The 15690-nt window shown below is 43.2% G+C and overlaps 1 protein-coding gene across 8 annotated transcripts in view; it reads left to right on the top strand.

The window, feature by feature from the left end:
- Positions 1-15690, top strand: part of ZBTB46 (zinc finger and BTB domain containing 46) — a 55789-nt gene that overhangs the window by 18769 nt on the left and 21330 nt on the right. For all 8 annotated transcript variants that reach the window (XM_068416222.1, XM_068416221.1, XM_068416218.1 and 5 more), the window contains one exon: positions 13958-14239. In XM_068416222.1, coding sequence (XP_068272323.1) covers positions 13958-14239 — 282 coding nt within the window. The remainder of the gene's footprint in view (positions 1-13957; positions 14240-15690) is intronic.

Here is a 15690-nt window from a genome sequence, read left to right as displayed (position 1 = left end):
CGGTTGTGTTGCCAAATTCAGATGAAAAAAGCAATATAAATAGTACTGAAAGTCTGAAGAGTCTTTATGGGCTGAAAAAGGATGTGTAAGTTGGTTACAGACTGAAGTTCAAACGCGGTTTTCATTGAACGGGTGACTCTACAAATGGCTTTAGATTTATTATGTTTTAGAGTTATCTGCTGCAGCAAGCTTGCATGTAATTATTCTAATTAGCAGATGATAAAATCTAAACAACGTCAGTTAGAAGAAAAATGCGAGATAACTTGAGATAACAGTGATTTATGACGAATCCTGTTTTTATGATGCATGTATTTTAGGATGGTTTTGAATGAAGATTCAGCAGGGATTGCCTGGTGTGCTCTTCACACACAAATATTATTCATTTTCATGGTATCCCATAAAAACAACTCGATCCTTGTACTGTCTGTGAGGTGTGGGGGGTTTGGACAGGTATATGAAGTAAACCAGCCGTGCTGGAGTGACTGCAGAAGCAGAACTGCAGCTCTGATTGTCTTGGCAAACTGGGCATAGATTGAATGTCTTTACTGAAAATGGTGCAAAATACAAGAGACTATTACTGGAAGCTGAATGATGTCTAGATTACTTAATTCCTAATTGTTAAGGAATTATATAGAAATGGCCTTTTTTCTTTACAACTGTGTGCAAATGAGAGGAAGATGGCTCTGGGTGTTGACTCAGCACAGTGCTGAGACAGCGCATCAGCAGGCACAATCAAATTATTTGTTCCAAATCCTGTCTTAAATGTGGTTTCCGATAAAGGAGGTGTTTCTAACGACGGAAGGGGGAAGCAGAGCAGTGGTGGTGGTTGAGGGAGTAGTTCCAGTGTTCCACTAGTGCTGGTAAAGCAAAAGGAAAAAACAAATAGCAACATTTTTCACTGTGTGCACTTGAGGTTGAATTTTCTTGTCTTTTGGGGGACCTTTTGGGTATGAATTCAGAGGATTTGAGGTCTGTGTGCGTTCAGTTTCAGGTAACACTTGGACATCTCCTCAGCAGCAAGCCTCTCACGTGCTCGTGTCCATAGATGTGTGGTTTGGGCGAAATCAGAGCTGGTCACTCAGATGAGGTTGCTTCTCTTTCAGCATGAAGTGAAAGCATCCCTGCTACCCCAAACCATCTCTGTTTTGGTCCCTACAAGCAGTAGGGTCTTCTGGGCTCCCATTAGTATTTCCCCTCTCCAGCAGCTGGAGCAGCCCCCTTGAAAACTGCTCCATCTCCCAAGTTACCAAGCCTCCAGGGTTCTGCTTGGGTTGGTTAGCAGTACCCCAGGTTCTTCTCTTTCCTGCTAGAATTCAGAAGTAGACAAGAGGTGTTGCAAACTTAACTCCTATGCGTGAAGAAAAATTTATTCTCTTGTGTGAAAATGGATAATGACAGGTGTCTGCACTGTGTAGTGAGTCTTTAGGATATATTAAAATTTCAGCTGGAAGTTGTCTTTGATTTGGTAGTGTCAGACTTCATTCTTTAAAACAGACTTCATCGTCTAGGGCTCTTTTTTTTTTTTTTACTTAATTTATTTAGAAATGTCCCTATCTGTATTGTTCATAGCTAAGATGAAAAGGTACTCCTTTGCTGAGGAAATGGGTGTTGAATGTTCTTTCATAAGTAGCTAAGAGGAAAAAAGTTACCTAGAACTCTTTGTTCTTTCTCATTCACTTTGCTGATCCATTCAGTTATTTTAAGATGCTGCTTGTTCAGTCTGAAAGCCCTCATTGTGGGATAATTGGGGTACTATTTGCAAATGCTTCTGTACTGGAGGACTAACACAGACCTTCTGGCAGTGCAGAAGCTGAGTTAGGAGAGAGAGTCCATGTTAGAAGTTAGTTAGTGTCTTCCTCCTGCAATCTGGGTCGTTCAGGATGTCGCTCTCATTCCTTCTATGAAACGTTCATATATATGTTTTCCTCACGAAGCCACGTTGACTTGGAACAGCAATTCTCCAAAGTAAACTGAGGGATGGGCTTTTATAAATAATAACTTTCTTCATAACGGAGCCAAGAAGAATTTCCTCCACAGAGTTGCCAAAATAACAGCTCTGCCTTTTATTTTAACCTTTTCTCTTGAACTTTGTAGGTTTTCTAAAGAAACACATTGCTATTTGTTAGTCTTTGATATCAAAGATGCTTATGAAGTAGTTTTGTGCCTTGAGCATCTTCATTTTCCTTAGGTTGCTGTTCCTTTAACGTTGCTGGATAAACTTTTTACAGGATTACACGTCCTGAGTGCCTGTACTGCAGGATCGGGTGGTATTAGAGGTGTTCTCACCTAAGATGACAGTTATCTTCTCTAGAAGAGCTGTTAAGCTAGCAAAATGTTGCTGGTTTTGCCTCTTCATATAATGGAAAACTCTGTCACTTGGAGGGTGTCTTTTGAAGAATTTATTGATGGTTTTATTAATGTGTTAGTTCAAGCATAGTCGTTATGATTCAGGAATTTATTTCCAAGGAAATACTCCCACACATCTTCTGAGTGTTTGCACTCTAAAGCTGCGAGTGAATTTTTGTGTGCCAATTGACTGTGAAATGAAGGTAATTATTTACAAACCAGAACTGTCATTTTAAAAGACGTTACAGTTTGGGAACTTTTTGCTTTACTTCGGTTACGTGTAGTGAAGTTGTATTCTGGAAGAAAAGCTTCAGGACTGAAGTAAGCCCAGAGTAGTGTGACCTTTGTGGGAAAGATGGACAGCACTTCACTGTATCCTTCTGACTTCACAGAGTTCCAAGTTCCTTTAATATTTTCCCATCCAAGTCTTTGATTATGCACAAGTTTCCTCCCTCGTGGTGAGGAGACGTTCAAGTCCATCATTTTCCAATGACACGATGTGATTTCAGAGCCTGCTGCAGGGAGCTGTGCTGCTGGCTCTCCGCGAAGGCTGCAGACAGCTGGTGTCGTCAGACTTTTCCTATTCCCTTTTCCGTCTGGGTTTCTAGGGAGCAAATTATGATTACAGGAGTTGTTGGTGAGCACAGATGCCTAACAGTTGGATCATATAGTGAGCTTACGTTTCCGAAGGCTTCAGAGGGAGGCAAGAGCGAGCTCTGTCTAGATGAACTCTCAGCTGTTTTTGTGCAGGTGAGGTCTCTGCACCTGTCTGAGTACAGGTAGGTGAATGTGTAGATTGTCTTATTATAGGATGATTTTATTCTTGCAAAAAAGTCTTTTTCTCAGCAAGCTGACAGGCTTCTTGTGACTCTTCCACCTTTTCAATGCAAATCTTCAAATCTTTCCTTGATTTAAAAAAAAAAATATTATTTTTAGAAAAACAGTGAAAAATCCATTGTGATAGCTGGCAAGCATATTAGTCCAAGTAGTGGAACAGAGGTCTTGTATAATGAGAAGAGGAAAAAATTGAGCATTGTGTTTGGATTCAGGATTCAGGTGTTCAAGGAACTCTCTAAGATTTTTATTCTGCAAAACCTGTGTAATACTTATGGCTTTACATGATGCTTTATAAATAATCAGTTTACCTGTCCTGAAGAGCTGGTGTTTAAAAGAGAAGAAAAAAAGATCTGCAGGCTAGTACTGGAGGTTAATATTAATGAAGAAATAAAGAAAACACAGTGTGATTCAGAAAGAATAGGGCTTTGCAACCGGTGATGGAGGCTGTTTGGTGTGAAGGATTATGCCAACATGGAATAGAGATGGGGAAAGCGAAGGAAGGAGGGGTAGTGTGGTGTAGGAGAGAGGAGTATAAGAAATGCCCAGAGAAGTTGTTGCTGCCCCCTCCCTGGCAGTGTTCAAGGCCAGGCTGGATGAGGCTTGGAGCAACCTGGTCAGGGGAAGGGTGTCCCTGCCTGTGGCAGGGGGGGTTGGAACTAGATGGTCTTTACTCCTCCTTTAAATGGATTTTGCTTTGAAGAGGTGGAGCCTCCAATCCATCTGCCATGGTCTGAGTGCTGGTTGCAATGTAAAAACTTAAGACAGGTGTTTAAGTAGTTGGTACAGCCGTGAATGAAAATTAGGCTGGTTAAAATGTCCGTTGTCAGATTAATATCTGATGTCCTGAAAAAAACAGGCTCAAATTTTGGTAGTTTCCTACTGTTAGTTCATAATTTAGATCATTTATGCTCAGTTTTGGAAAGATCACTTTTTAAGGAAGATGAACGTTTTGGACCAGAACGTTCAGCTTATTGGAAAAGTGTTGGAGTATTTTTGAGGGTAGATAATAATAAATTACAAACAGCCTGCCACTTGGAAAATTAAGTTAATTACTACATTTTTCCACCTGCTTTTCATGAAGTTGTAGTTATGGTGCAAGGTGTTAAAATTTTCTTTGCTGCAATGGAAGGGTTTTAATGATGGTTTTATTGGGGAGATACTTTGATGCCCTAAGCAGTGGTGGTCAGCGATGTCAGGCTTGGCTTTCCCAGCCAGACCTGGAGGGGTTACAGATCTGTGCTCTGATGCCACCCCCAGAATTCTTCCTTAGTGCCAAAACCAGCTTAGCCCGTGTTCTGCATTCCTCTGGCTTACGGAGCTGCCCAGGTTTCTAGACCGTCTTTGGTACTCTCTTCGTGGCCATGGAGTTACTGCACAGAGGTAGCTGCTAATTGCAGCAAAACACGAAACCAAGCAAAAAAACAAACCTGACTTCTGTGTCCGTGTGCTGAGTTTTGCAGGAACATTGCAGAGAGTGCTCAGTGAATAATGCAGGTTCTCCATATCATCACAGCTACAGGCTAACGAAATTATTCCTGCAAAGATTGCATCCTGATAACTCTTGCGTTCCTGTTATTAAAGGGTTAGGTCAGGTTATTTTCAAGTCTGGAACCGAAAATCATCGCTTTAAACCCAGACACTTATTCCCTGGCTACACCCTGGCTTTAAAATGGTTCCACCCTAAACCAGCTTAGCTCAAAGCTCAGTGTCTGTTTCCTTTCCCCACCCTGCATTCCATTTTCCCCAGGCTCCAAAGCCCTCCTCCTCCTCCTCCTCCTCTTCCTCCTCCCTATGGTAACAGCCCTGATTCTGTTAATCTGCTTTAACTCCAGAGATCAGAGGCACTTCCCCTCTCCTGAGTGCCCTTCTCACTATTTTATGTGTTCCTTGTGCCAAGGTTACACTAGGCTCATCCTTACAGAGATCTCAACCTTTCAAAAAAAATTTTTTTTTACCCTTTTTTGTTTCTTTACTGAAATTACAAGTGAGAAATCAAGAAGGTTTTAACATTAAAAAATTCTAATCCTACTTTGCAGTCATCACTGTGCAGGACTTTCACTTTCCTATTTGAAGTGCTGCTTTTGCATTAAAACACATCAGGAATTCATTCTTTCGATGCAGTGTCTAGGAATGAAACCCCAAAAACTGACTTGGCTGTATAGGTCTCAGATTTTTCTTTTTCCCCCCCCTACGTTTCGTACAGGCAGTTGTTTCAAAAGGTAAATATTTGCTCTGAGGGTTTTCAAAGGTTATAGCTCAGCATCCTGTCACATCATGAGCACTAGTGTTCATATTTAATGTGATACTTTAATGTTGTATTTCTGTCCCTTCGTGTTTGTGTTTATCCATGTGCAGCAAGAGACTATTTCTGTACTGAGGAGCAGCGGAGAATCACATCAGTCCTTTGACTCCTTAAGTTAGGAGACATAGAAAAAGAGGTTAAGCTTACAGTCAGCCTGGGTATTTTCAAGTGCTAGTCTGAAGTTACTGAACAATTCTCTGTATTGTGGGGAAACAAGAGTGTGGCTTAAGGTATTTGTGCACTGCTCAGTCATTCCTGCTCCTGCAAGGACCACTGTATTATTCCATTTTAGAGTAGTTTCAGAACCAATTAACTCATCCAGTTTAACCATTTCTCTCTTCTTTGGGTTTGGGTGTTTTGTTGTATCTTGTTTGGGGGAAGATCAGTTTGTTGACCAGGTTTACTCTGTAGCCCTACAAACAGTTGAGCTGAGGTCACTAACAGGCGTTGCGAGAGCAGTGACAAGCAGCTGGGTTGGGGCCAGGAGCTCCTTTTGCTGACACAGACCACAGCAAAATATCTGCAGAATTGGATTCACTGTTAGAAAAACAAATATTACGGGAAAGAGAGGAAAAATTGATATTTTTTTTTTCAGCTATCTGGAGGAGTGGAGGGAATGTTCCAGTTGGTATTCATAGAATCATAGAACTGTTAATGTTGGAAAAGACCTAAAAGGTCATCAAGTCCAACCATCGACCCAATTCGTTCACTGATGAGTGTTTTGAGGAAAACAAAGATGGAGATACACTCGTGCTTTTAGAATACCACTGCAGAAATATCAATATAAAATCAGGTCGTATTTGTGTAGAACAAGCCTGGTTTATTTTAGAAATACTATTCTAAAATAGTATTTTAGTTGCAGTCTACAACTACCTGAAGGGAGGTTGTAGCGCAGTGGGAGTCGGCCTCTTCTCCCAGGCAACCAGCGATAGGACAAGAGGACACAGCCTCAAGCTTGGCCAGGGGAGGTTCAGGTTGGACATTAGGAAGCATTTCTTCTCAGCAAGGGTCATTAGCCATTGGAAGGGGCTGCCCAGGGAGGTGGTGGAGTCACCATCCCTGGAGGGGTTTTAGAAAAGACTGAACATGGCACTTAGTGCCCTGGTCTAGTTGCCATGGTGGTGTCAGGGCAATGGTTGGACTCGATGATCCCAGAGGGCTCTTCCAACCTCATTGATTCTGTGATTCTGTAAATATCTGCATGATAACAGATATTTTTTTGCCTGATCGCTTCCTGAGTTATGAAATTGGAGTTATTTTGAGTGCTGCGCACATTTATTATATCCACGTGTATACTATTATGGTCGTAAAACAGTGCTAATCAAAACCAAGGTAGCTCGTGGCATCACTTCTCTATGTAAATATTACAGCATGTGACAGTGCTGGGTTTTGCGTAACAAAAAGTTGGCAAATGCTTTTGGAGGATTTCTGTTAGAAAGGAGAGGGTATCTGAAATGCAAACTTCAAGGATATTTTTAGCAGCTGGTAAAAGATTGTCATTTTTCCACAGCCCGAGTGCTCCTTTTTTCTTTATCCCCAAGAAAAAACACTAGGAAATGAAAGGGTTTTTTGTTTTCCTGTGAGTTTAAAAATTAATTACGTCTTTTGCGCATAAGGAGGTCAAGCCAAATTTCCTAAACACAAGAAACATCATCTCTGAAATTGTAGGTGAAATCTACTGTCATGCAGATCTCTATAGATACTTGACACAAATAGGTAGAAGAGCCTCGGAAAATTAAATCTTTGACTTCACCAGTTTTTTTCCAGAAGAGTTTGGCTCAGGTCATAATTTGACAGTGCCCTTGACAGAAAAACTTCGTTTAAGTGGCTCCCACTTTCCCTTGGTACTTAATTGCACCCCCACGCTCTCCTGCAGTTGTTCCGGTGAGAACGTCTGTGCAGCCCTGTAGTGAACCGGATTGGGGAACTGATCTGGGTTTAAAAATAACTTTTTTTAATAAACCAGTTTTATTTTTAAGATATTAGTTCCTGGCTCAAGTTCCCCTCACAACTATACACGTAGTCTTGGTACAACGGAGGGAGTAGGAGGGGAGGATGCAGGAATGAGCGTTTGGGGTGGGAGAGGTTGCTAATGTTGAGACGTCTTCCCTTTGCCCCCTCTGCCCTTTCTGCCTGTCGTGTTGTAAACAAAAAAAAAAGACATTTGCCACCACACTAAAAGTTACCCAGCTGTGTGCAGGAGATCCTAAACACCAACCCCAGAGAGCGTGATGTCTGCATCCATCACAGGTAGCTTCCAGGGCCGATGCCGTTTACTTTGCTCATTAACAACTTGGGTGGTGGGATGGAGTGAGCCCTCAGCAAGTCGTTGGATGACACCAGAGCGGGAGGAATGATTTGTTGGAAAGCAGCGGTGCCAGAAACAGCAGGAATTCAACAAAAACAAATGTGAAGTCCTGCTTGTGGGACAGAATAACTCCATGCACCACCAGTATGGGTTGGCAGCCAAGGAGTGAGAAAGCAGCTCTGCAGAAAATGTGTTCTGGTGAGTAATGAGCTGAGGAGGAGCCTGCGTGCTCTGGCGGCAGCGAAGGCTGGCTGCGTGCTCGGTTGCCTTATGAAGAGCGTACCCAGCATGTCAAGGGAAGTGAGACCACATTTGGAGTACGAGGTCCAGTTTGGGGATCTCCAGGACAAGAAAGACTCTGATGAGCTTGAGCAAGCCGAGCCAAGGCCATCAAGATGTTGTATACGAGGAGAGCCTGAGACAGCTTGGTTTAACCTTGAAGAGAAGGAGGGGTGGATGGATTGTCCAGAGCCAGACCCTTCTCAGATGTATGTGGGGAAAGGATGAGAGGTAATGGACACAAGTTACAGGAAGGAAAATTCTCGTGGGGTAAAAGGAGGAAATTCTTCACAGAGAAGTCAAATGGTGGAGCAGGGGCCCAGAGCAGTTGTGGTATCTCTCTCCCTGCAGGTATTCAGAACTTGACTGCACAAGCCCCTGAGCAACAGGATCTAACTCCAAAAGTAGCCCTGAAGTCACTTCCAATCTAATTTATTCTACGATTCTTATAAATGGTGCCAGGTAATGCAGCAGTAAGGCTGGCACACGTCAGGACAGCTGCTCGGTGTTGCTGACACCACTTCAGACGTAACTTCAGTCGCTCTTGTGTCCAAAGTGTACGTTCCTTGATGCTTGCCTTTCTGTTTCTGACAGCAGGACTTGTGGTGCCTGAACATTTGTCTTCCCCTCACCTTTCCATCCTAATCTATGTAAAGAGAGAATATTGTCTCCGCATATAAACTTTGCTGGGGGGTTTTATGTGCTTTGTTCTTACATCTGTTAAAAAGAAGGTGAGCGTTATGACTTGCCAGCCCTGCTTCACCTTCACCTATAGGAGGGAAAGTGTTTGGTGGACTCAGGTGGGGGTTCTACTGTTCATGACTGTCAAGTGTGCTTTATAAATAAGAGTAGGGTATAAGACTATCCAGTGGTTCTTTAATTAGCTCCAGATAGTTGTGGGATCTTGCTGTCACCCCTAGTTTTGGCAAGCGTCCACAAAATGCAAGCAGCCAGTGACTTTGGCTGGGTTTTGTTGATGGTGTTACTGATGTCGGGTTGAAAGGATGCTGGTGAAACGGGCAGGACGGTGGCGTTGGTTCTGCTGAAGCACCCACGGGCTTGAGTTCTGCCAAAAGGGGTACGGCAGCGGTGCGATCGGGTGAGCTGCGCAGGAGCGGTGAGGACGCTTCTTGTGTCCTTGAGTTGCCGTTGTCTTTGGAGGTTGTGGGGACTTGTAAAGACCCAAGGAGTTTACTCCAGGTGCTGAGCAGTGATAACCTCCCGTTCAGAGAGGTGTGCTTGGAGGAGTGGCTCGTGCTGTGTGAAAGGGCGCTAAATTCGAGGGGGGTTGAGGAGAGGTTGGAAGGGCTCCTGAAACCTGCCAAGGTGATGGAGAAACCTTACAGAAACTGGCATAAAGCTTTGGTGGTCGCTGCATTTCTGCCAAACGCAAAGGGACTTGGAAGAGAGGATGACAGACTTCTTGGATCTCCTCTTACCTTGAGGCCGTAACGAAACGAGCAATATTGAAGAATAGCGACCTGGCAAAACGTTGCCTTTAGATCTTGGGGAAGAGCTTGTTCCTACTTTGAATTTCTCAGCAGCAGATGTAATCTTGTGTGCCTTTTATTCACACCTTTCTCTCTTCTAATGGTTTTAGTCCTCCAGCTACAGATTTCTAGAAGATATTCAACTATATGTACATGAGAGAGTGGGAATAAAAGTGGAAAGGTGAAAAAAATGTTTGAAAAAAACAATGTTGAAAGAGAATAATAGCACTGGGAGTAGGGGTAGCAACAGAAAACACCACTGGGGTTTTACTGGGAAGGTAAAAACACAACGCAAACAAGAAATAAGTGGGGTGAGAGAAGCAGACACTGAGGGAGGTGGTTTGGTAACAGCTGAGTTTAAGCTGTGAGCAGGTTTAACTGAAACAGTGAGAAGAAATACAAGGAAAACATGTTGTGTGTTAAAGTAATTAACGCAGGTACTCAGATGGATTCTTTAAAATGGAGAAGCTTTTCCTTGGTCTTTCTGAAATGGCACATGTATTTTTTTCAGCTGTTTGCCTAGATTTAATGCTTTTCACTGTCGGTTTTCTCCTACATCTTGGAAAACAATTTATCACGTTAGCATTTCATTCGGATACTTGTAGTAAGTTGCATCACCTTTAGTTGTGCCACAGCCCTTCCCGTGGGGCTGGCAGATGTCTGTAGATGAGCTTGTAGCTCGGTTAAAGGGTGGCTGGGAATGAAGTGTGTGAAGTCTGTGAGAAGGTGCTCCTAATCGAGCTTCCTATATTCCTTTTACATTAGGCTTTCATGTGTAAATAACTTTGCCAGTTGCTTTCAGAGTCTCAGGGATGCATGGAAATTCTGTTGCCAAAACTGTAAAAATATTCCCTGTGTTTTAATTGAAAATAGAAAATAATAACAGAAAAAATGCACCCAAGTCAACAAACTACTAAAGCTTTTCTAAAGCTTCTGCGTTTTGGAAAGTGGGCTGGTGTAGTAGAATAACTGCAAAATAATTATTTGCTAAAGAGACTAATGAGCTCGGATTTTTAGAGCAGCATTAATCCCCTGTTCAGCTCGCTGCCCCGGTCGGGATTTCCCGCGCGCGGTGCCTGGGAGCCGTGCAGGCGCAGGGGCTGTCTCAGCGGTGTGAAAAATGAGATGTGGAGGAGCTGGATGGAGCTCGGGCTGCCACGTGACCCCCTGCCTTGAGTAATTGCAAAATAGGAGCTCATTTACTGACGCTTGGTTTACGTCCTGTTGAAGCGCTGTAGTAAACAGTTTGGATTACTGGGCAGTGACGGATACTTTTGATTCATTTAATTCTTTGGCCACGTCTTGGTACAAGAAGCCGTGTTCTAGAGAAAGGGAGAAGTGGTTTTGGAGCGTCGTGAGGAGGAACTTTTCATGCCTTTTTGGGTTTTGGTGTACTGAGAGTATTTTAGTACTTCTGTGACTAAGTGGGTATTTATTTTGCCTTAATATGTATTTGATTAGGTTACATCAGCTATAAATACTGGAAGCTCTGAAGCCTCTATTTCACTGTCTGTCTGTAATCTTGGCTTTTGAGGAACGTTTAATGTCTTGTTGTGGTTACAATTAATCTGCGTGTGTTTTAGCAATTAGCGTTTATGTGCAGCAGGCAGCAGCAGATTCTGGCAAGTGTCAATCAGCATCTGTAACAGGCTGTGGAAAAGGAAACTCCAGGTGATTTACTGCCTGCCCGCTTCTTTGGCAACACGGGTTTGTTGACAAACACCCTTTCTGGCCCCTGTTGCTTGCTGTGGTTTGCCATGTCAGAGCAGAGGAACAGCAGCATTATCATTGCTTTGGTTTGATAAACCTGTCTCATACATGACCAGTTTAAAGGGCAGGAATTTACTTTCTTTGCCACCTTTTATAACACCTGCTGGTTTTTAAGCTATGGCAATTTATGTGGAAAATTTAATTTTTAAAACAAACTTCATTATCATCGAGAAAACTGTGCGTACCCATTAACCGCTCGCTCAGTAGCAGAGGGATGACAAAATATGTAAAAATTCAAAGCAGTTGAATTATTCTGCTTGGCTAAGACTTATTAAAATTAATGATGTGATGTTATACAAGCAAAACTTAGATGGAGGAGGGAAAATGATGTAAAGAGAGAGCATCTCTGATAGTTCACGTAGTTGCGCTGCTGTGTTTGTAGCCCCCAGCCTTGGGCTTTCCGTACATCTCCGGGGTGTAGGAGTACTCGGCTGATGACTGTTTTTTCCTTGTTTGCTTTGAGGCTTTTTGGTTTTTAAAGGAAGTGGAAAAAGTTAACAGCAAGAGGTACAGGCAGTACAGCTCAGCTTTGTAAAGGGAATCTGAACGTGTTAAGGAATCCAGCGTGCCCTGGGCTGGGACTGGGGAGTTCACTGGCGGATGCTGGCTCCGTGGGCTGGGCACCTTGAGCGAGTCACCGTGGCTGTAAAATGGAGATAGAAATAGTGATCTTCCGTTAGCAGTTTTCCAGGTTACAGGAGGTAGGCACTGTACCAGTGGCCTCATTAGCGTTTTTTAATAAGGCTCTGCAGATTGATGTCTTGCCCTGGTTTGATGTGGTTGAACGCTACAACTGAGTGTGAGTGTGCCACACTCCTCCTCTTCCCAAGTTCTCCCTTCTGTACGGGAGTAAGTTTATTGCTGGGGTGTGTATGGACACCACCTGAATTCCTTGCCCTGAGAAGTGCAAGATTAATTTGTCAAAGTGTTAGTTTTGTACATGTAATAATGCCACCATTGGTGTTACTGCAGGAGCTGCCTCTTGCATTAAGTAGTTTTAAACATATTTTGAACTAGGAGGCAATAAAATGTTCAGGATCTGAAAAACAGCTGCTTTTTCCATCTGATCATCTATCAATGTCCCCACTTTGGATTTGGATTTTTTCCTTCTACATCTTGATAGTACAAACGCTACAAAGGCCCCCATTTGTGAGGCTTTAGCCCTGTTTGCCAGGTACTCGATCGGGGCTTGAGCACGTCCCTCTGTTCTGCTGCTGCACATTCTGGATTAGGTAATTGCAATTAGTGTTAAGCACTTTATAAATGGAGTAACAGCACCCTTTGTAGGTAACTTTTTGTTTCGTGTGAAGAGTAGAGAGAAGTATGAGAGTCACTTCCCTTTACATAAAAATACAGAAAGTATTTAAGACTATGAGAGTCAAAATTCACAGAATCACAGAATCCATCAGGTTGGAAGAGCCCTCTGGGATCATCGAGTCCAACCATTGCCCTGACACCACCATGGCAACTAGACCAGGGCACTAAGTGCCATGTCCAGGCTTTTCTTAAACCCCTCCAGAGATGGTGACTCACCCACCTCCCTGGGCAGCCCCTTCCAATGGCTAATGACCCTTGCTGAGAAGAAATGCTTCCTGATGTCCAACCTGAACCTCCCCTGGCCAAGCTTGAGGCTGTGTCCTCTTGCCTGGGAGAAGAGGCCGACTCCCACTGCACTACAACCTCCCTTCAGGTAGTTGTAGACTGCACTAAGGTCACCTCTGAGCCTCCTCTTCTCCAGGCTACAAATTCAAACAGAGAAACTCTTTAACTAGACCTCCTAAAAACACAAAAATAAACGGTGTTTTGGCAGGGAGGAATTAACCTTATTACAGCTTTTTCATTTTTGTTTGGGTTGACTGATGTTTTTGTAATAGTCTGTTACATTTATATACAATTTCTCGGTAGCTACCTGTTGTAAGGTGGCTAATCTCTGGTTTTGGGGTTGTTTTTTTTTTCAGCTGTATCACTTCTATATAAAACCTACCCTGGGATACATGCTGGGAACCACTGATTACTGTGTCTTTTTCAAATAAGTGACCCCAAGGAATTTATACTAATTAGCAGTGCACTATTGTAGGCTGTTTATTACTGTTTTTTTCAAAACCTTCAACATCAGGAAGAAATGAAAGAATGATGATTCAGACTGCTGGAGTAGAATTATGGAAGAACAGGACTTAAATATTTGAAAGTAATTTCAGTGCTAGCACACACCATCCTGAAACCTTAATGGAAAAAAAAAATTAAAAATCATATTTTTATGCAGTTATTGAGTGGGAGGAGGCTGTACACATCTCTCTCCCTCTGCCCTGCCTTCTTGGTGTGCGGTACTGAAGTGAAGAGCAGTTTGCTCCTCGGGGCAGGAGCGAAGGGTGCGGGTGGGAAGAAGAGAAGCCCCAGCTGTGGGGTGGGTGCGTTTTCTGCCGAGCCTCCGAACGGCCAAGTGCATCTTCGGACTGTTGGAAAAGGGGATCGAGACACGGGAAGGGTGACAATAAGGCCAAAATAGGTGGTGGTAAGGTCCTGGTCCTCAGTTATTTGGACCCTTGGTTAGACGGGCACGTGTGGTCGGTGTGCCTTGTCTTCAGGAATTTGTTTGGGTCTCTGATGGCATCTTTGGTCACGCAGGTGCTGATGTGACGGTGACAGAGCCCAGCAGCTCCGACAGCAGAGTGGAGCGGCCAGACCCCTACGCGAGCGTCGAGGAAGCCCTCCTCGGCGGGGAAGCCAGCTACATCTCTCAGCCCCTGACTCCGGAGAAGGAGGACGCGCTCCAGGCTGCCACCGTCGCCAACCTGCGCGCGGCTCTCATGAGTAAGAACAGTTTGCTGTCCCTGAAAGCCGACATGCTGGGAGAGGACAGTTCTCTGCTGTTTGAGTACTTACCCAAAGGCACGCATTCTCTCTCGCGTAAGTTTGTGTTTTTTATATTTTTTTGTTTACTGACACTTTAAGTGAAATCTTTAGTGAGAAGAAAATACAGGTCGCTGTCCCGTTTGTTACTACCGATACGTTTATATCCAGTTTTAAGTCCTGCTTAATCCCACTTTCCATAAAATTTGGAAACCTGTGTCTGGTGTTGACCCAACTTCAACGTTAGCTGCTGAAGCCATGGAAGGAAGGATTTAGTGTATGTCTATATAGCATTTGTCCTCAAATTTCTCTTTTACTTGTTTGCAAAATGGTACTTACAAACAAAATACCAAGTATTTGAGTCCTTGTGGTACAAGAAGTAGCTGCGAAGGTTTCTGAATCCCAAATTGCCTGATGTTGCAAGGAGGCTTGGCTGTTGCTCCTGTGTCTGTAGAAACAATTGTGATTTTGTAGATCGCACGATCTTTACTTCTTGCTGTTCACTTTTAGACCTCTCTCTCAGCAATGAGCAGCTATCAATTGTTTTGTTCTACTTGCCCATGGAAATGGATGTTTTTCTACTGGTGATCTGTTGCAGACAGCTGATGTGTACCATTATGTGTGGACAGCTTATTTTTCAGCATACTTTAGTATTTTCTTCATTGCAGTCATAAAATAGATGGATTCTCTAGTGCACAAAGAAAGAAAAATTATGAATGCTGTATTTTAATACTCTCAGAAGATGGGGCTATCATTTGTGACGTAAAATAGAGCAAGCGGTGACTTTGGGTACTGTGTGTTAATTTCCAGCAGAAAATATTTCTTCTTAAACTATACAGAGAAAATTGACCAATTAAATAGAATGAAGAGTTCACTTAGGATACTTATTTTTAGTTTCCTTGATGGCAAAAAAATAGATAACTTAGAATGGTCACATGGGTTGTATGATAAGGGGAAATAACTGCACGACATAATGTTAGTCTTAGTATGTCTTTTTGCTTCTCATGTCTGAACAGTAGAATTATTTTTAAAAAAAAAAATCTCTCTAAATTTAGAGAAAAAAATACATTTTTTTGTACCTTGTGTTGAAGCTTAAATGTTTGAGGGGAATTTCTAATGCAGTGTTCTTGTTTCGTCCGCGGTACTTTGCTTACTGGATGATTTCCAGTTCAGTCAGATTTAGATGGTTCAAACTAGGCTCCTGGGTTGCAAATCCTTCCTTGCAATGAGACAGCAAAGATCCCGTGCAGCAGTCTGATGGCCGGGCTCACGTGCAGTGGGAAGAGTGCCCTCAGCTGGCACCGGGACGGGTGGGTGCAGATGGATGCCCGGCTGCGAGGGGTTTATCTGGGACTCGTGACAGGGGACATCAGCAGTTTCATCTTCTGTCATGATAACCGAGATAATTTCGGGGCTGCCCTCTATCCATCACCCTTCTCTTGGTCGGAGGATTTCAGATTTTACTTAAAAGCTGAAGGACCACTTGGCGTAAAGACAAAGGAGTATGA

The sequence above is a fragment of the Nyctibius grandis genome, chromosome 19 (genome assembly GCF_013368605.1).
Source record: "Nyctibius grandis isolate bNycGra1 chromosome 19, bNycGra1.pri, whole genome shotgun sequence".
Lineage (NCBI taxonomy): Eukaryota > Metazoa > Chordata > Aves > Nyctibiiformes > Nyctibiidae > Nyctibius > Nyctibius grandis.
Note: the sequence above shows the minus strand (reverse complement) of the source record. Positions and strands in the feature narration are given on the sequence as shown.